General features: G+C 37.3%; 4 protein-coding genes across 5 annotated transcripts; 1 reads left to right on the top strand and 3 right to left on the bottom strand.

Moving 5' to 3' along the window:
* The first annotated feature begins 4960 nt into the window (after positions 1 to 4960).
* Positions 4961 to 7383, top strand: LOC133038371 (uncharacterized). Its single transcript, XM_061116496.1, has 5 exons — positions 4961 to 5285; positions 5330 to 6001; positions 6119 to 6689; positions 6822 to 7038; positions 7132 to 7383. The coding sequence occupies exons 1-5, from the start codon at positions 4961 to 4963 to the stop codon at positions 7381 to 7383; spliced, it is 2037 nt and encodes a 678-aa protein (XP_060972479.1).
* A 1310-nt stretch (positions 7384 to 8693) lies between these two features.
* LOC133037927 (uncharacterized) lies at positions 8694 to 9805 on the bottom strand. The gene is made up of 2 exons (XM_061115709.1): positions 9606 to 9805; positions 8694 to 9509 (listed from the first exon to the last, which is right to left on the bottom strand). The coding sequence occupies exons 1-2, from the start codon at positions 9696 to 9698 to the stop codon at positions 9207 to 9209; spliced, it is 396 nt and encodes a 131-aa protein (XP_060971692.1). The 5' UTR covers positions 9699 to 9805; the 3' UTR covers positions 8694 to 9206.
* LOC133038370 (uncharacterized) lies at positions 9797 to 10725 on the bottom strand. The gene is made up of 3 exons (XM_061116495.1): positions 10540 to 10725; positions 10231 to 10461; positions 9797 to 9874 (listed from the first exon to the last, which is right to left on the bottom strand). Exons 1-3 carry the CDS (start codon positions 10723 to 10725, stop codon positions 9797 to 9799), a joined length of 495 nt encoding a protein of 164 aa, XP_060972478.1.
* Positions 10726 to 10886: 161 nt separating this feature from the next.
* On the bottom strand, positions 10887 to 13271 carry LOC115710968 (uncharacterized). Of its 2 annotated transcripts, none has more exons than XM_061115708.1 (3): positions 12854 to 13271; positions 12678 to 12746; positions 10887 to 12009 (listed from the first exon to the last, which is right to left on the bottom strand). In XM_061115708.1, exons 1-3 carry the CDS (start codon positions 13088 to 13090, stop codon positions 11932 to 11934), a joined length of 384 nt encoding a protein of 127 aa, XP_060971691.1. In that variant the 5' UTR covers positions 13091 to 13271; the 3' UTR covers positions 10887 to 11931. The 2 variants fall into 2 exon arrangements, with proteins under 2 accessions (XP_060971691.1, XP_060971690.1); XM_061115707.1 differs by having other exon boundaries at positions 12854 to 13270.
* Between the last annotated feature and the right edge of the window lie 7112 nt (positions 13272 to 20383).

The following is a 20383-nucleotide window of genomic DNA, read 5'->3' as shown; positions in this document are numbered from 1 at the left end:
CAGAATGGAAATGGGAGGATATTACGATGGATTTTGTGGTCGGGTTACCTAGGACCACGGGTATGTATGACTCCATCTGGGTAGTGGTGGATCGATTTACGAAATCTGCTCATTTTCTGCCGGTTAGAACAACGTTTACAGTGGATCAGTTGGCAGAGTTATATGTCAGGGAGATAGTGAGACTTCACGGGGTACCGAAGTCTATAGTTTCGGACAGGGATCCGAAATTCACCTCCAAATTTTGGCAAAGTTTGCAACGGGCAATGGGTACGAAGCTAAAATTCAGTACAGCATTCCATCCTCAGACAGATGGTCAGTCCGAAAGGACAATTCAGATATTGGAGGATATGCTGAGAGCCTGTGTTATGGACTTTGAGGGTTCATGGAGTAAATACCTACCGTTAGTAGAGTTTTCTTACAACAACAGCTATCAGAGTACGATAGGGATGGCACCCTATGAACTGTTGTACGGTAGGAAATGTAGATCCCCTATCCACTGGGACGAGACAGGGGAGAGGAAATACCTAGGTCCAGAGTCAGTTCAGCGGACCAATGAGGCAATAGAGAAGATTAAAGCTAGAATGCTTGCCTCCCAGAGCAGACAGAAGAGTTACGCAGATCCGAAACGTAGGGATGTTGAGTTCCGAGTAGGGGACCAGGTGTTTTTGCGAGTATCTCCGATGAAGGGGATTAAACGTTTCGGGAAAAGAGGCAAGTGGCATATCGGTTAGCATTGCCTCCAGCTTTATCAGCAGTGCACAACGTATTTCATGTCTCAATGTTGAGAAAATACGTTTCAGACCCCTCTCATATACTCAGTTATGAGAGCCTTCAGCTTCAGTCAAATATGTCTTATGAGGAACAGCCAGTGCAGATCCTGGATAGAAAGGATAAAGTCCTTCGGAATAAGACCATAGCGTTGGTCAAGGTTCTCTGGAGAAACAGTAAGGTGGAAGAAGCCACCTGGGAGCTAGAATCAGATATGCGAGCTCAATTTCCAGAGTTATTCGTGGTTAGATTTCGGGGACGAAATCCTTTTAAGGGGGGGATAGTTGTAAAGCCCGCTTAGTTAATTTGGAAATTAGCAGTTATTTATGTTAATCAGGAAATTATTTATAGCTATTTAAATAATTTATCATTGTTATTTATGGAATTCAGATATGCATAATTATGTCATCAGTAGTTTTTATATTTCGTATTTCCGGTGTCCGGTATTTTGGAACGCGGCGTTTGGCTCAGTAGAAATCACAACTTAGTATGTTAGTATTTTGGGGACGGGTTTTAGACATTGGGAATGTCGGGAATGGCCGGGAATTTAGAATGTCCCAAAAATACCCCTTTAGTATGATTTTAGTGATTTTATGGTGGAGGGGCAAAATGATCTTTTTGCCCCATTAGTGTTTTGTCTTGTATGATTTTTTAAATGGAAAATAAATAATTATTTATGTGATTATTTGGCTGAAATAAAATGTGTTATATTCCTTTTTTTCCAAAATTCCAACACTTAGTCATTTTTGAAAGAAAATTCCAAAAACTCACACACACAAACACTCTCTCTTTCGGCCAAGCTTTGAGCAGCAAGGAGGGGGCTTTATATTGAGAGAAGTATTCTATATATATTTATATGTTACTATATAATAAGAAGGCATATCCACAAGTCATTGTTGGCTTTTATGTTTTTTTTAGAGATTTTTTCTATTATAAACTTAAAATGTAATAAATTTACATTTATGACCCTAAAAAAGGAAATAAACAAAAATAGAAACTATAAAGTTGTTAATTACAAAAATGCCGGCCAAGCAAAACGGAACACCATCTTCTTCGTGACCCAGCCGCACCCTTCTTCGTGACCCAGCGATCCAACCCCAACAACCCAATCTCAACAATCTTTCTTCCAAAACCAGCAAAATCAAAATCTAAAAAAATGTAGAACTCCTAGGAAACAAGCTGAATCCCGAAAATCCAAAATCAAAAACGAAAAGGAAAAAAAAAACCAGGAAACCTCCATTGATGTACAAAAAAACTCAAAAACAACAATCATTGAACAAAGAAATCGCGATCAGAGGAGAAGAACCGAGTAGAAGGGGAGCTGGAAATCAAAGAAACTCACCCATGATTGAATCAGAAGGAGAATTGAAGGTAAACAAATTTTTTCAGGAACGTGAAAACATCTTTTAGTGTAGATGAATAGTAATTTGATATTAATTGATGAAAACCGGATTAAATTGAAATAATAATGAAATATTGATGAAGCTGAGAAAAAAACAACAACGGTTTGCATGAAAATAAACATTAACGCATATAAATAATTGCTACAGTGTTTTGTTCTGAAAACTGTTGTTTACAAGTTGTTTTACAGTGGAATAATAGTTGTTTGGGATCTACAAACTAGAAAATATGAATCTATTGTTATTAATTACTGATTGCTTTTAAAATAGTTGTTTGATAGTTGATTTAAGCTATATAAATAGTCGGCCAGCTGAAAGTGTTAGATGCATAAGTTATTGCTGGAAAGAGTTGTTTATTGGTTGTTTTGACAGATTAAAATAGTTGTTTGCAACTACAAAAACTGAACCAAGTAAATAATTTACATTATTTCAGGAAACAGAACCATTACAAATATTGGTGCAGAGCAATGGGCATTGGGATGACAACAAAAACTATGTTGATTATGAATCAAGTTGTAAAGCCCGCTTAGTTAATTTGGAAATTAGCAGTTATTTATGTTAATCAGGAAATTATTTATAGCTATTTAAATAATTTATCATTGTTATTTATGGAATTCAGATATGCATAATTATGTCATCAGCAGTTTTTATATTTCGTATTTCCGGTGTCCGGTATTTTGGAACGCGGCGTTTGGCTCAGTAGAAATCACAACTTAGTATGTTAGTATTTTGGGGACGGGTTTTAGACATTGGGAATGTCGGGAATGGCCGGGAATTTAGAATGTCCCAAAAATACCCCTTTAGTATGATTTTAGTGATTTTATGGTGGAGGGGCAAAATGGTCTTTTTGCCCCATTAGTGTTTTGTCTTGTATGATTTATTAAATGGAAAATAAATAATTATTTATGTGATTATTTGGCTGAAATAAAATGTGTTATATTCCTTTTTTTCCAAAATTCCAACACTTTTTGAAAGAAAATTCCAAAAACTCACACACACAAACACTCTCTCTTTCGGCCAAGCTTTGAGCAGCAAGGAGGGGGCTTTTCTCATTTGATTTTGGCTGGTTATTCTTCATCTCTTAAGGTTCTTTGCAAGCTAGGTTGGTTCTTGTCTTCCTCTCTTTAAATTCTTGAGAAAAATGTGGAAAAAATGAGATGCATGCATGATTTTTTAGTTGGTTTTGCTGCTGTGTTTTTGTGGTTAAATTGTGTGATTCAAAGTATGTTTAGGTGATGTTAATTGAGTTATTTGAAGCATGCTAGATAGGGTGTTCAAAGCTTTGTTGTTTTTATGTAAAATATGTGATTTTTGGATGAAATGCTATGATATGTTTCTGTGTGATTACTGGATGTTTCTGTTAGTTTGCAGAGGTATTTTTATGCTTAGTTTAGTAGAATTAAGCTTGTGGATTGCTTGTTTATGTGGTTTTGCTCAAGCTTGAGTTTGGAACTCAAAGCTTGAGCTCCAATGGCAAAATTTGTGTATGTGGTTTCTGGGTAGGTTTGATGCCTTGGAAATGTTTATTAGGGTCTATTTAGCAGGTCTGGAAAGTTTGGGACCATTTGGGTTTGAATTGGTCAAGTTAGGAGATTTTTAGTTGGCTGCCTGCGAGGAACCGGAATTCCGGTTGAGCATCCGGAATTCCGGATGGGGTCCTGAATTTTCCCAGAACCGGAATTCCGGTTGGGCAACCGGTCTGCCGGTTGGGGATTTTTCAGAACCCTAGTTTTCCTCGTTTTTGGATTTTTAGGGGTATTGCCATGCTTTTTATCGATAGGGAAACTTTTAGTTTCAAGTTTTAGTCCCCGGGAAGTGATTTAGCGTGTCACTTATAGCGTTGTGATTTTTATGGTTTAGGAGCCAGTAATCCGCCGTTCAGCTTCAGTTCCAGTCAGGTTGACCGGCACACCTGAAATCGGAATCCAGGTAAGATTAGTATAACAGTATGCATATGTAGATTACATGTTTAGCGTGCATGTAGGAAGCCTGTTAGATTACATTAGATATGTATTTAGGCTTCGAACCATCCAACCCTGTCACGTCGGTACAGGCTGGAGTATGACCAGCAGCCGGAGTATGACCGGTTCGACCGATCAGGCTGACACTTGGTTGGTGGTTCAGTGCTATTGACCTATCCCGTCGGTACAGGCTGGAGTATGACCGCAATGAGTATGACCGGTTCGACCGATCAGGAGGATACTTGTCAATAGTACCGTCCCCTGAAGGTTCAAAACTCAGTACCATGTTGGACATGGCAGTAGTGCTCAGTACCATGTTGGACATGGCAGTAGCGGGACTCAGTATCGTGTTGGACACGGCAGTCAGTTTTATGTATGATATTATTATGCTTTTCTTACTGAGTCTGTCGACTCACAGTTTATGTTCATGTGTAGGTAAAGGCAAGGCAGTTGCTGAAGGACCGTGAGCGAGCTTATGAGATTGTACATGTCGGGGCGGTTAGGCCTGGAGCGTACGATCCTCGGGACAGCACGGCTGAGATTTTGTAACTGTCGTTAGACGACTTTTATTTTGATGTAATAGTTAAACAGTAAAAACGTTTGTAAATGATTTTATAAATCGGGATCCCGAGACTTTTGTAAAATGGTTTATAAGTTTAATGAAAAAGCAAAATTTTAATTAATCACGTTTTTCCATAAACCTCGTTGACTAGCAACGAGCTGCACAGTACGTTTAAAAATCACGTAATACGCCTAAGATAGTTAGGGTGTTACACAAGTGGACAATTAATTTCGACCAAGTGCACTTTTGAGGAACTAATGAGAATAATGATGGAAGAACTCCAATGCAACCATGAATCAACACAACTACAACTGAAATATCAACTGAAGGAAGGAGGCCAACCACTACAAATCAAGGATGACAAAAGTCTGTTGTTCTACATAAAGCTATTAACGAAGGAGGTTGATTTCACAAGGTACCCATTGTGTGTGAACAAAACCAGTAACACGGCACCACCTAACCAAACAATGGTGTGGAACAATATGATCATGGAATCGTATGAGAACAACGCAAAGACAGAAGACTTGCAAGCAACTGGAAACAACACGGCAACAACTTCCAAGCAACAACTATACGCGCAGACGATGGGATCCGGTGAAGTTGATGCATTTTTCCTAGAAACAAGAATGTGTCATCAGAATCAACCATACAACAACCAGAAAACAACAGCGAAAAAACTACAGCAGTAGATGAAGATTTCGACTTCACCGACTATGCAAAGCTTGTGGCTGCAGAAATGGTACAGCAACTAGAAAACAACCAGGAAGAAGAAGAGGAAGTGGACAACACAGAAATGATGATCATCAATGACAAACGACATGAAACAATAGAGAAGGGGCAAATTTACAAGGACAAAGAAACATTGATAAGTACACTATGCTACTTTGCAATCAAGAAGACATTTCAATACAAAGTAGTGAAATCTTGCACAAAAGAATACAACATAGTGTGTTTGGACACAAACTGCAAATGGAGTTTAAAGGCTACAAAAAATGGAAACACAGAAACATTCATAATAAGGAGCTACGAAGAAGAACACACATGTGCAGTTACAATAAGATTTGGAGATCAACGACAAGCTACATCAAAGTTGATAGCAGATTTTGTAAAACCAAAATTCTTGAACCTGAAAACAAAGTGCAGCCCTGCAGACATAAAGACAGAAATGAAAGACAAATACGGAATAAAGATGAATTACATGAAAGCATGGCGTAGTAAAGAGCGAGCACAAACCCAGCTACATGGAAATGCTAAAGAGTCATACAATCTCTTGCCAAGATACCTGTACATGCTACAGAAAACAAATCCAGGTAAAAAAAAATTTAAAAATTTTACTTTGAAAATATTTGTGAAAAAACAGTTGTTTTTGAGTTATTATTTCGTTGAGTAAATGTTGTTTGACAAAATCCTGTTTGATTAAAATTCAGGAACATTAATAGACATAGAGAAAGATGATGATGACAGTTTCAAATATGCATTTGTTGCATTGAATGCTGCTATAAAAGGTTGGCCAAACTGCAAACCAATCATCGTGGTAGACGGTACATTCCTAAAGGCCGCGTATGGAGGCACGTTGCTCACTGCCAACACACAAGATGCAGAATCGAAAATTTTTCCACTAGCATACTGCATAGTTGATTCTGAGAACGATAAATCGTGGGAGTGGTTCTTAAAAAAAATAAAAGAAGCATTCGGGGTTCGAGAATGTCAATGCCTAATATCAGACAGACATGAAAGCATCATCAAAGCAACTAGGAAAGTGTTCCCTGAAATAACACATGGCTACTGCATCTTCCACCTCTTGTCGAACCTCAAAACAAAATTCAAGAAAAATGCAAAGCATTTCAGAGTGCCATTCTTTGCAGCTGCAAAAGCTTACACAGAAATGGAGTTTGAATTCCATATGAGGGAGCTAGACAACTTGGATAAGCGCATAAGACCGTACCTGGAGAAAATTGGCCATGAAAAATGGTCAAGGTATCATTCAGAAAACAACAGGTGAAAACTAATAAGAAGGATAAAATTAATGATATGTTCACCTATTTAGAGCGTTGTATTTGTGTTGTTTTTGCGTTGCGTTTGAGTTTTTTTTCAAAAGTAGAACTATGACAGAAACTGTCCAAATTATAGGTACTCTACCATGACATCAAACATAGCTGAGGCACTGAACTCAGCAAATTTAGCAGCAAGGGAAACACCAGTGACAACATTAATGGAGTGCTTGAGGGCACAAATGCAAGAGTGGACATACAATAATAGAAAGGAGGCACAAAAATGCACAACAAGGCTGACACCATCATCTGAGAAAAAACTCATAGGGAACTATGTACAGTCATTGCGACTAACAGTAAGTTCAGATTATCGTTCGCATAAAGTAAAATAAAAACAGTTGTTTTTGCATAGTTTTTTGGTTGTTTTAAAGTTGGTTTAAAACATGCAGGTGAAACCAGCAAACCAGAACCTGTTTGAGGTGATAGATGAAGACAGAACAAGAATAGTAAACTTGAAGGAGAAGACGTGCACATGCAATAGATTTCAAAAAGATGAAATGCCATGTAACCATGCAGTCACCGTCATGAAGGACTTGAACATAAACACATACAACTACTGTGCACAATACTACACATCAAAAGCATGGCTGCAAACATATGAAGAAACAGTATACCCAGTTGGAAACGTAAGAGAATGGTAACTTCCAGATTTTTTTTGAAGAAATCATAGTGTTGCCTCCAAAGGAGAGAATTAAGTACGGAAGGCCGAGGAAAAGAAGAATGGCAAGACTTGGGAAACAAAGAAACAAAACAAGTGTGGCAAGTGTGGACAAAAGGGACATAACAAAAAGACCTGCAGAAGAATTACACAAGATAGAAGTGGAAACAACTACACATCAACCAAAAAACAACTATATTAAAACATTTAGAAAACACATACTGGATATTACGATTGGTTGTTACATACATTTTTTTATTGTGATTTTTTATGTGGAGAGATATTGATAATAGGGAATTGGTATTATTATCATTAATATACAAAAGAACATCAAATATTATAGTTAAATAATTAAATGAGTGGAAGAAGGTTGAAATTAATAAGAAGGAAAAATAAACTACATAAAGTGATTACAAATGCAATTTAGTTGTTTGTCAGATGGTTGTAATAAGGTTGTTAATAGTATGCTGTCATGACTAAGAGTAAATATAAAGATTAAAAATCCAAAAATATGAACAAATTAAAAACCAATTCCAATTAAGAAAAAAACATGATAGAAACAACAACTTGTCTATGATTATGAACATAACTGGTAATAGAAAAAACAAAAGCTACATAAAAAAGTAGAATTTCCAACAACAACAAATAGATAACTAAGACAAATTCTTCTTTGGACCCTTTGGAGGAGCCTCATCTTCACTATCAATAAATTCCACTTCTTTCATGTGAGCATACTTATAGAACAACACGACAAGCCTATCACGGTGTTTCTCAACATCAAATATGGGAGGAATCGGTTTCATATCAATAAAGTATTCGGCGAACGATGCAACGAAACAACCACAAATACCGCAAAACAACCAAAAAACAACAACGAGAAAAACTTAAAAAAGGAAAATAACATTACAAATTTTAAAAACATTTGAAAATAAAAAATAAAAACAACTTACTTTGAGGTTTGTTGAGGCAAACCATCAACCTTAACAACTTCGAAAGGGTCTAAACAAACCGGTTTGTTTTCCTTTTTGAACTCATCAAACAAAGCAAAAAAGTGGGGCAACAACACCGCAAATGGCTGACAAGCTTTGATAGCAGCACTATCTTTCATAGCAGTCGACAAGGAGTTGTACATGTACATACGCCTTTCCTCAATATTCAATCGACCAAGAATCCAATGTGATTCAGTCTCCATATGGATGATAAAGAAAACATGATCGCACAAATGCCAAGGGGAACCACATAACATTTTTCTACCTCTTATATAATCAGCAATGGCATGTCAAGTGCTTATCAAAGAAAGATTTTTTTTCTGTGCAATAAATTTTTCATACAAAGCATGAATGGTTTTGAAGAATAAGCAATCGGTGGTTGTGAACTTAACCTTTGGCTCCTTTGCATACTTACCTTTTTTACGTAGATAGTAAAAAATGATGTCCAGATGCTAAACAATAAAAAATGAGAAATGTTCGAAAATCAGAAAATGAATTATATTTCAACAACTAAAAAACAACCAACAAACAACCTGAATAAAACTATAGACTGAAATTTTTGAAAAAAATCAAAAGAAAAAATAATTTAACTTACAGAATTAGTCAAACATTGGCCAGGATATGCAAGCTTGTGGAACCACATCTTGGTTGCAACATCTTCCACGCCAAAACGAAAAGGGGGAACAATCTTATCCTTACCCTTCAAGTAAACCTTCTCCTTATCATGCCTAACATTTTAAAAAAAAAAATGAAACATAAATAGTAAAGTAAAAAACAAAAAATACAAAAACACAACAAAAATGCTGAAAATAAACACTTACGGATCTTTCTTCGATCGACGTCCTTCACCAAGCCACAAGTCAAAATCAATCTCGTCTTTATGTTCTACATCTTCACCAATCTTATCATCGAGAGGACACAACCCAGCCACATACTTAACAACTCCATAACCAGAACCATCTTTAGAACTAGAAATGGAAGAGTCATACTCCATAAACGGAGACGTCAGCGCTATGGGTTTCTTAGATTTCCTCTTGTCAACAAGAGGAGTTTCTTCAACGGGAATTGGGTCATCTTCAAGTTCAATGTTAGAATCAACATTGAGACCTGTTGCACCCATCTAATATATTTTTTCCACAAAAATGAAAGAAAATAGACAGTGTTAAACACAAAAAGTATGAAGAAACTAAAAAACAACCAAAAAAAAAAAATATACCTCAAAACAAACAAGACGACGATCCGTAACCTCAACATTTTCAGAAACTGAAATCTGTTTACAAGGATCACCACCAATTCCATCTGAAGACATCTGTTTATATATGGTATTAAAAAGGAATTAGAGCATGGTTAAAAAATAACAACCTTTACACAACCAAAAAACAACACAAAAGCAAAATTACCATAATCTCAACTGCTTTTACAGGACCGAACAAAAGTAGCCTCAACATCTATTTGAGTAGGGCCGTCATTGAAATCAACGAAATTCTTGATACAGAAAATAAAGGAAAAAGAAAATGGAAAAAAAGTGAAGTTATTTTTTGTGAAAGACTTCAACAACTAAAAAAAAACTACATAACAACTTAAAAACAAAATAAAAACAACAAGTAAAATAAGAAGACCAACAATAAATTGCGAACAACATAATCTACAAACACAGCCATATAAATAACATAATAAATACAAATAAATAGTCTGAAAATAGTTGCAAATTTCTGAAAAATAAAACATAACAAGAGACATAACAATAACATAGAATTACAAGAGCACTACCTAAAACGGACTTACAACAAAATAAACCACACAAAGTAACTAAAACCTAGTTACATTGTCTACTTATCTACCTTCTCCTCACTATCAGTGGATTCATCATCACTGCCATTATCATTTTTTTCTTTTGAGTCAGAATCTTCATCGGCTTGACCATCCTTCTCTTCACCTTCACTACCCTCCCCTTCCTCATCACCCATAACATTCTCTTCTTCATTTTCATCAATTTCTTCAGATTCATTTAAATCAAAATCTGCTTCATCACCACCTCCATCATCATCATTGGAAGAGTCACTGCCTTTTTCCTATATTGAAATTACAAATTAAATTAGTATAAAACAACTTAAAAAAACCGAAAAACAACTATTGAAAAACTAAAATACCTTGGCATAGGAATCGGCAAAAACAGAGAAATACGTATCCGCATTGAAGCCATCCGAGCACCAAAAGAAACAAACTCGTGCGTACACAAACTCTTTCAACTCAACCAAATCGGATGAAATCTTCGTTGAGAAGTATGCAACGAATCGATCTTGACCTCCAACCCATGAAATTTCTCGAAAAGGCATCAAGCTTGACGAAATGTCACTCGAGCAACAGCTTGGCTCTTCGGGAAGAGGAAGACTCTTGTAAGAGTTGTAGCTCGGTGTCGAACTTGAAGCTGCTCGGTTTCAAAGCTTTGAACTCACCGGTAGTGGGCCTCATATTTGAAAGTTGCGGTCGATCAAAAAACACCAAAATTAAAATTTCAATTATGAAGATTAATAATAATGAAAAACAACACAAAAACAACTACTGAAAAACCAAATTACAACAAACAGATATACCTTATCTTTGGAAACATCAAAGATAGTAGTCTTCAAAACTTTGAAAGTAGGTTGACTATTGCATGTCCACTGAGTGATCCTTGGAATACGAGAGCTTTCCTTTTGGCAGTACTTACCTTTCATGTACTTACAACACTCGTAGAACAAAACTTGAAGAACATGAGGACAACCAATCAAAGTGTAAAAAACACTCGGCCTCTTTCCCGAACTCCTTGCCTTCCTAACCCCCTCAACCCAACTATCAAGCTTACCCTTCAATGAGGAAATAGTCAATTCAAAAGAACTCCGGCCCCAAGCAAATTCATTGTACCTCCCACTATCTACAACATCTAAAATAGACTTGGGTACATTTTTATGCTTAGTGCCACTAAGCAAGAACCACTCCACGAAATACAAAACTGCCAACTTCTCAGCATCCTCATCAGAATCACCCCACCTCTTGGTGGTAAAACATTCCCTAACAGATTCCTTAGTGATAGAGGACGAAGTTGGCCAATATCTTTCACAAAGACTATTAACCTCTTGCTTAAAATCTAAGACACTACAGTCACCTTCACAGTCTAACCCAGTAATCAATGCAAATTCCTCAATGCTAAACCTAGGCCTAACACCGCGTATCATTACCCACAACTCAGCATCATTAGGTTGCTGAACCTCCCGGAGCAACAACCCATGAAACACTTGGGGTTGAACTTTAAAATCGGGAAGGTTAAGGAAATGACCAAAACAGGTTTTTGAAAACATTTCAAGCTGTACATCTGAAAGACAAGACTTAATGTTCTCTATCACCTGGAAAGTAGCAGTGGAAAAGGCTTTCGCAATGAATAGATTCTTCTGGTCATAAATATAATCCCATTCCTGTATCAATATAAACAAAATAAATCAGGACAAAAACAAAAAAAACTAAAAAAAAAACAGAAAACAAATAATAAAAATAATATTTGTTTTTTAAAAAAAGGACACCTTAGGGGGATTTTTCTTTGGTAGGTCAAATCCTTCAACCTTCACTGAGGTCCTAGCATGGACCTGCAAAAAAAAAAGAAATACAAAAGCAACAAATCTTAGATACAATAACAATGAATATATAAAAATGTAGTAGCCAAATTACAGCCAATAAAAAACCTAAAAACAACGTTTATGAAACCCTTACAGTATGATAAATGTAAGAGACAAACAACTTTCAAAAAAATACAGTAACAACACTGTCACAACTTAAAAAAAAACAACTAAAATATTAACAACACTGTACAAGCTCGTTGTTATGAAATTTCGAAAATGGTAGTCGATAATAGTAGTGTGACAAACAACCGAGAAAAAACTGACAATAAACATATACAAAACTAAAGAATAAACAACACTGAAAGATCTTGTTGCAATTGAAATTAGTAAAATGCTTCTCAATACCAATAGTGTGTAAAACAACCGAAAACAAATTCACAATAAACATATAACCAACCAATGGGGAAAAGCAATTCAAAACTGTAACAAAATACGAATTGAACTGGGCAATTTTTCAACAACCAAACAACAACTGAATAAAAACAACAAAACAACATCAACCACAATACATGACAGAAATACATAAAGAACACCAAAAAAACATAAAAACATCCTAATAAACACCTAAACCAGTGACCTAAAAAGCTCATGTAAAAATTAACACAATAAAATGAAACCAAGCAAATTTAAATTACCTTTGATTCAACTTTGGGCTTTTGGTCCTCACCATGCACTTCATCCTCAAAATCAGAATCTGAGGAAACCTAGAACAAAAAATGGGGAAAACTTTAAATCATCAAATGTAACACCAGAAATAAAACAACCAGAAAAAAACTAAAGAAAAATTTAAAAACAACAAAGAGAAACTTACATCGCGTGCAGACTTGGAAATTTTTGCTCTCTTAGTCTTAGGAGCATCGACTTTAACAGGAGGGGCTCTTTTCTTAGTGCCTGATGTCTCTGGAACATCAGCCACTAAATTTTTAGCAATTTTTTTTAACCCCATCTTAGGTTCGACTTTGGAAGTAACAGTTGGAGCCTTCTTCGATTTTTTAGAAACTTTCTTCGCCGGAGATGGTGATTTCGAACCACTTCTAGTGGTTGCCATTTATATAGAGAAAATATAGTGGAGGATGACAATGTAGGTTGAGGAAAACGTGGGTGAGGGCTTGGAGAAGGTGATCGTGGGAAGAAGAAATTGGTTAGGGCTTGATAATGGCGATCGTGGGAAGCTCGGTTTGAAGAGTGGAAGAATCAGGTAAATGAAAAATTCAAAAAAAAAAAAGAAAAAGAAAGGATTTATGAGGTGGCGTGCGTGTACGTGTGTAAGGAAGAAGGGAAAAGGTAAAATTGTAATTATTAAACTTTTTGAAAAGTAAAATTGAAAAATGTAAAAGTTAAAAAAGTTTAAAAAACCGTGTATGGATAAAAATGTAAAAAAGGTGTCAATTTTGACATGAGGTGTAAAAATCTCTTTTTTTTATGATGTTTGTATTATTATTGCTATGTGACACCTTAAAGTATTCAATACGATATTGATGTGGTACTTAATAATTTGTTAGTTGTTTTTGAAATCTATTAAATTAAAGTTTGTGGGAGTTAATATTGAAATGCACAATAACAGTATGTTACTTCTTGTAGTGCGTGATTTCTAAATGTGCCCCTTAATATTTTCGTTATTAATATGTATATATCTTTATTATCTTCGATTATATTGTTTGTGATTTTAAATTTTTTTTTTATTAATCTCAGTATATATTTTTTTAAAATCTTAAATTGTTTTCCTTTTTTTTTAAAAAAATTTTTTAATCTCAATTGTTGTATTTTTTTTTTAAAATCTTAATTATTTCCTTTTTTTAATCTCATTTTATTTTTATATATCTCAAATTTTTTAATCTCAATTATATACATATATTATCTCAATATATATGTATATAAATATATTTGAAAAAAAAAATCACCATATTTTTTACTCATTTTTTTTTAAAAAAAAGAAACATCAATTTGTTTTTTTTTACCTATCTTCCTTCTGTCTTTTCTTTTTAAATTTTGTTTTACCTTTATTTTTAGTTTTTTTCTTTAAAAGAAACATCTCTCGCTCTATGTACTCTATTTTTAAATATATCATGTAACGCCCTAATGCTAAGGCACGCTACAGTGCTTTTTCAATAATTGTGCAATCTTTGCTAATCAAAGAAATTTCTCGAAAAACGTGTCAAATTAAAACTTTTGCATTAAATACTAAACTTTGTAATTTAGTAAAATATTTACAAGTGCCGGGATCCCGATTTTTAAAACTTTACAAACTTTACTTTTCAAGCATATATTCCAAAATATACAAATTTACAGGTCGCACAGCGACTTTCAAAATACAACTCCCAGATGTCCCGAGACCGAACACTCCAGGTCGCGCCGCTTGACATGTACAATCTCACACGAGCTCAGGTTCACTCCTGTTCAGCCTTCACCTTTCCTTTACCTACACATGGAAGCAGAAACTGTGAGTCAACAGACTCAGTAAGAAATGCATATAACATATCATATAATTTCCGACCTGTAAATAGGCGCCCATACACCTATTTACAGAGCTTAACAAATGAGTATGAACGTTCTAACTAGGACACGACCATGTACCATGTACCACATACACTCATAATACCTTCGTATTAGTGTAGGTAAGGTATGACCGCACCTTGAGTACTATCTAGTGTTGTACCACAAACACCTTGTACCTTCCCGTACAAGTGCTGGTAACACTATGATGTACTTCCAAACATCATACACCTTACCAATGCACTCCGTACCACAACCGTACAAGTGTTGGTCGTGTATGAATCACAACAAATAAGCATGTATACATATCAACACATACATACATTCAGATAATCACATCATACATTATACACAGTTCTTACCTGTTTTCCGAATTCAAGTGTGTTGGCCGACCTGAACGGAATTCTCGTGCTAGATGGATGCCCTAATCACATATTGAAACCGGGTAAGCCACATGATTAAAACTCTAATCCCGGAATCCAAAATCAAAACCCTAGATTCTGCCATACTCTAAAGGGGTTATTCTAACTCTCGAAATGGGGAAACACCCAACCGAGGCACTGAAATGGACAAAAATTGAGAAAACGAAGTGTTCGGGATTCCTGCCAGAACCGGCTAGCCGGTTTTTGTGGCAGTGCAAACCGGCTAGCCGGTTTGCACCAGTAATCCCAAAACACCTCCTCCATTGCTCAATTTTCCACCAAATGTTACCAAACTTTCCAGAGTACCTATTCAATGCATAAACAATAAAACCCAGCCAGTATTTCACAGAAAAACAAACCAAATCAATTTATGCCATTAAAGCTCAAAGCTTTGAACTTTAAACCTAAAATTGCATAAAACCAACAACACCTACTAAAACCAGCAGCTAGGACTTAGAATCAACTCAACTAAACCCTAAAATTCGAATTCTAAATATAAGAAAACCTAACAGCCACTAAACCTAGAAATTTCACATTCAACCATCCATAAAATTCAAGAACTAGAGAGGAATAAGACTAGGGCTTACCTTAGCTTCAATACCCTTGAATCTCTACTGAATTCCCAGCAAAAGAAGCAAAGAACTCCCCTGATTCTCCTTGGTTTGGTGCAACTCGAAGGGAAAGAGAGAAAGAGAAGGAATTCTCAAATTTTGGTTTTTCTTTCTTTTCTTTTTTTTTTTAATTAAGTAAATGGTTCACTTAACTCACTTGGCTGAAAAAAGAATGCTAGGTGTCAACTAAAGGGACAGCCACCTATTCCCCTTAATAGCAAAAGACTAAAATGCCCTTTAAACTTAAAACTAGGGTATTTTTGAAACTAGGGGTAAAATGGTCAAATTCCATAACCCCGCTCCATCCCGATAATTTATTTTCTCTAAATTATTTCCCACTATGAAATAGGGTTCTAAACTCACCCATGTGATCAATCTAGCCATCCATCGCATTTTCCGTTGTCGCCGAGCAAAAATTACAAAATTAACATATTTCACATATAAGCTAAATAATACCCCTAGAGTTTAATAAAATCTCCGGAATTGAGAAATTATAACTCTAATATTTATTTCTAAATATTGGGGTCCACAAATAAATTAATTCACAAATAATAATAAAATAATAAAAATTAGTGCTAATTGCCTTTACTAATCCATATACTAGAGTGGTCATTACAATTATCCCCCCGTTAATAGGATTTCGTCCCCGAAATCTAACCTGAATAGCTCTGGATGCTGAGTCCTCATATCCGACTCCAATTCCCAGGTGGCTTCTTCCACCTTACTGTTCCTCCAGAGCACCTTAACCAGTGCAATAGTTTTGTTCCGAAGAACTTTTTCTTTTCTATCCAAAATCTGAACAGGTTGCTCTTCATAGGATAAGTCTGGTTGAAGTTCAAGGGCTTCATAACTCAAGACATGAGTCGGGTCTGATACGTATTTCCTTAACATAGAAATGTGAAATACGTCATGAACGACTGATAGTCTTTGGTGGTAAGGCTAGCCGATACGCTACCTGCCCGACCTTCTCAAGTATCTGAAATGGCCCAATGAACCTAGGGCTTAATTTACCCTTCTTCCCGAAGCGTCTAATACCCTTCATTGGCGAAACCCGCAGGAAAACATGTTCTCCTGCCTGAAATGTAACATCTCTACGCTTCGGATCAGCATAACTTTTCTGCCTGCTTTGAGAAGCAAGCATTCGCGCCTTGATCTTATCAATAGCTTCATTGGTTCTCTGTACTAACTCTGGACCCAGGTACTTCCTTTCTCCTGTCTCGTCCCAACGAATAGGAGAACGGCATTTTCTACCATATAACATCTCATAGGGAGCCATCCCTATTGTACTTTGGTAGCTGTTGTTGTAGGAGAATTCAATTAAAGGCAAGTACTTACTCCATGAACCCTCAAAGTCCATGACACAGGCTCGCAATAGGTCTTCTAAATCCTGGATAGTTCTTTCTGACTGACCATCGGTCTGAGGGTGAAAGGCTGTACTAAACTTTAACTTGGTACCCATAGCCTTCTGAAGACTCACCCAAAACTTCGATATGAATTTTGGATCCCTGTCTGATACAATAGATTTAGGGGCTCCATGGAGACGAACTATCTCCTTCACATACAATTCAGCATACTGATCCACTGAATAGGTAACTTTCACTGGTAGAAAGTGAGCCGACTTTGTAAATCTGTCCACGATAACCCAAACAGAATCATACATTCCCGTAGTTCTAGGCAAACCAGTTACAAAGTCCATAGCGATGTCCTCCCACTTCCATTCTGGAAGGACTAAAGGTTGCAATAACCCTGCCGGCCTCTGATGTTCAGCCTTAATCTGCTGGCAGGTTAAACACTTGGACACGTAGTCCACCACATCTCTTTTCATGCCATACCACCAGAAGTAGGGTTTTAAATCCTGATACATCTTGGTGGTTCCCGGATGCAATGAATAAGGTGTGGTGTGAGCTTCATCAAGTATCTCTTTCTTAAGCTCATCCACACTAGGAACACAAACTCGAGCTTTATATAGCAACATTCCACTGCTCGAGACTGAAAAGCCTCTAGGCCGACCAGCCACTACTTCATCTCGAACTTTAACTAGCTCGGGATCTTCCAGTTGTGCCTTTCTGATTCTCTCCAACAGATCAGATTGAAGTGTTAAATTATGTAATTTTCCGACCACAAACTCAATCTCTGCACTGACCATTTCCCAGGCTAGTTGAGGGGCTATCATAATCGTAGTACACACTTGACCGGGACCTTTTCTGCTCAGAGCATCGGCCACAACATTGGCCTTCCCGGGGTGATACAGTATTTCACAATCATAATCTTTAACTAACTCCAACCACCTTCTCTGCCTCATATTTAAATCTTTCTGGGTGAAAAAGTATTTAAGACTTTTATGATCAGTATAAATTTCACACCTTTCACCGTAAAGATAATGTCGCCATATCTTTAAAGCAAAAACCACAGCAGCGAGCTCTAAATCATGAGTTGGGTAACGCTGCTCATAATCCTTCAGTTGACGAGAGGCATAGGCTATGACTCTGTCAGCTTGCATCAGAACACATCCCAGACCCTGTCTGGATGCATCACAATACACAACAAATTTCTCTTGGTCTGATGGCAAAGCTAACACCGGAGCTGTTATCAAACGCTGCTTCAACTCCTGAAAGCTTGTTTCACACTTATCTGACCACACAAATCTATGATTTTTCTTGGTCAATTCGGTTAGGGGCATAGAAAGTTTAGAAAATCCTTCGACGAAATGTCGATAATACCCTGCTAACCCGAGAAAACTTCGAACTTCCGTCACAGATTTGGGCCTCGGCCAATTCTTCACTGATTCTACCTTGTTTGGATCGACCATAATTCCATTTTTCCCAACAATATCACCCAGAAAGGACACCTCGGACAACCAGAATTCGCACTTTTTGAACTTGGCATACAGCTTGTGATCTCTAAGTCGCTGTAATACCATTCGAAGATGATGCTCGTGTTCCTCTTCTTACTGAGAGTATACAAGAATGTCATCGATATACACTATAACGCAGTTATCGAGGAAATCCTTGAATACTCTATTCATAAGATCCATAAAGGCCGCAGGAGCATTAGTCAATCCGAATGACATTACCAGAAACTCATAGTGCCCATATCTGGTTCTAAAAGCAGTCTTCGGTATGTCCTCCTCCCGAATTCTGAGTTGGTGATAACCCGACCGTAAATCAATCTTTGAAAACACAGTCTTTCCCTGAAGCTGATCGAACAAATCGTCGATTCTGGGCAACGGGTACTTATTCTTAATCGTCAGCTTGTTAAGTTCCCGATAATCAATACACATTCTGAGGGAACCATCTTTCTTTTTCACAAAGAGAACCGGAGCTCCCCAGGGCGATACACTGGGTCGAATAAACCCAATGTCCAGCATCCCCTGAAGTTGCAATTTAAGCTCCTTGAGTTCTGCTGGAGCCATCCTATATGGAGCTTTAGAAACAGGTTCGACTCCAGGTGCCAAATCAATAACAAAATCAATCTCTCGCTGTGGCGGCAATCCCGGCAACTCCTCGGGAAACACATCAAGAAAATCTTTCACTACCCGGACTACCTCAGGCCCAAATGTTTCAGGTCTGCTGGAGTCAAATACCACCGCTAGAAATCCTACACAACCATTGCATAGTAAATCCCTAGCTCTCAGCACAGAAATAACCGGGATCCGAGACCCCTGAACCGATCCAACATAAACAAATGGATCTTCACCTTAAATTTGAAAAGTCACCATTTTACGCCTACAATCTATACTGGCCGAATAATTGGATAAGAAATCCATTCCCAGTATAATATCAAACTCAGTTAGTTTCAATTCTATGAGATCAGTACTCAACTCCCTATCTTCGATCCTAATCGGCATAGACCTAATGTGCCTATTAGAGATAACCAATTCCCCGCTAGGCATTAGGGTTCCAAACCCTCTTTCTAAAATATCACAAGGCCTATCCAAAAGATCAATCACTCTTGTAGCCACATATGAACGTGTAGCTCCCGAGTCGAATAATACTGTAAATAATAAGTTGTTGACGGGAAGCTGACCTGTCACAACAGAAGGACTGGCTGCAGCATCAGCTTGGGTAATGGCAAACACACGAGCAGGAACCGGTTTCACCTCAGCTTTCGGCTCCTCTTTCTTTGCCTGGGGGCAATCTTTCTTGAAATGCCCCACCATGCCACACAAGAAGCATGTCTTCCGGTTACATTCTCCCAGATGATGTTTCTTACACCGTGGACACTCAGGATAAGAGTAACCCTGGCGTCCTCCTCTACCTTGGTTCCCACGGAACCGCTTGCTTTGCCCCGAGCCACCAGAAGCTGGAACAACTTTTCTTTTCTGCTCAGTGGTGGAGTCACCACCATCCCTACCATAAACAGGAGTAGGAATAGTGGGGGTTCCACCACCACTCGGAGTCACCCGGGGCTCTTGAAGGAATTTCACCGCACCCTCGGCTCTCAAAGCCTTTTCAACCATCTCCGCATAAGTGGTTGCCTCAGTAGTAGTAATAACCAAATCATGTCTAATTTTTGCATTCAAACCCGCCAAGTATTTTTCCTTCTTACTGAAGTCAGTTGGCACAATTCCCGCTGCCAACTTGGCCAACCGGTCAAACTTTGTCGTATATTCAGTAACCGACATTCCCTCAGTTTGAACCAACTCGGTGAACTCTTTCCGCTTTGCACTGCGGACTGCTTCATTGTAATACTTGGAGTTAAACAACTCCTTGAATTCTTCCCAGGTCATCAGTGTGACGTCTCGAGTGAGGGTTATTAACTCCCACCACACGAGAGCGTCTTCCTGAAAATGGAAAGTGGCACAGGTTACCCGGT

This window comes from Cannabis sativa, chromosome 5 (genome assembly GCF_029168945.1).
Source record: "Cannabis sativa cultivar Pink pepper isolate KNU-18-1 chromosome 5, ASM2916894v1, whole genome shotgun sequence".
Lineage (NCBI taxonomy): Eukaryota > Viridiplantae > Streptophyta > Magnoliopsida > Rosales > Cannabaceae > Cannabis > Cannabis sativa.
The sequence above is the reverse complement of the archived record's forward strand: the minus strand, read 5'-3'. Positions and strand labels throughout refer to the sequence as shown.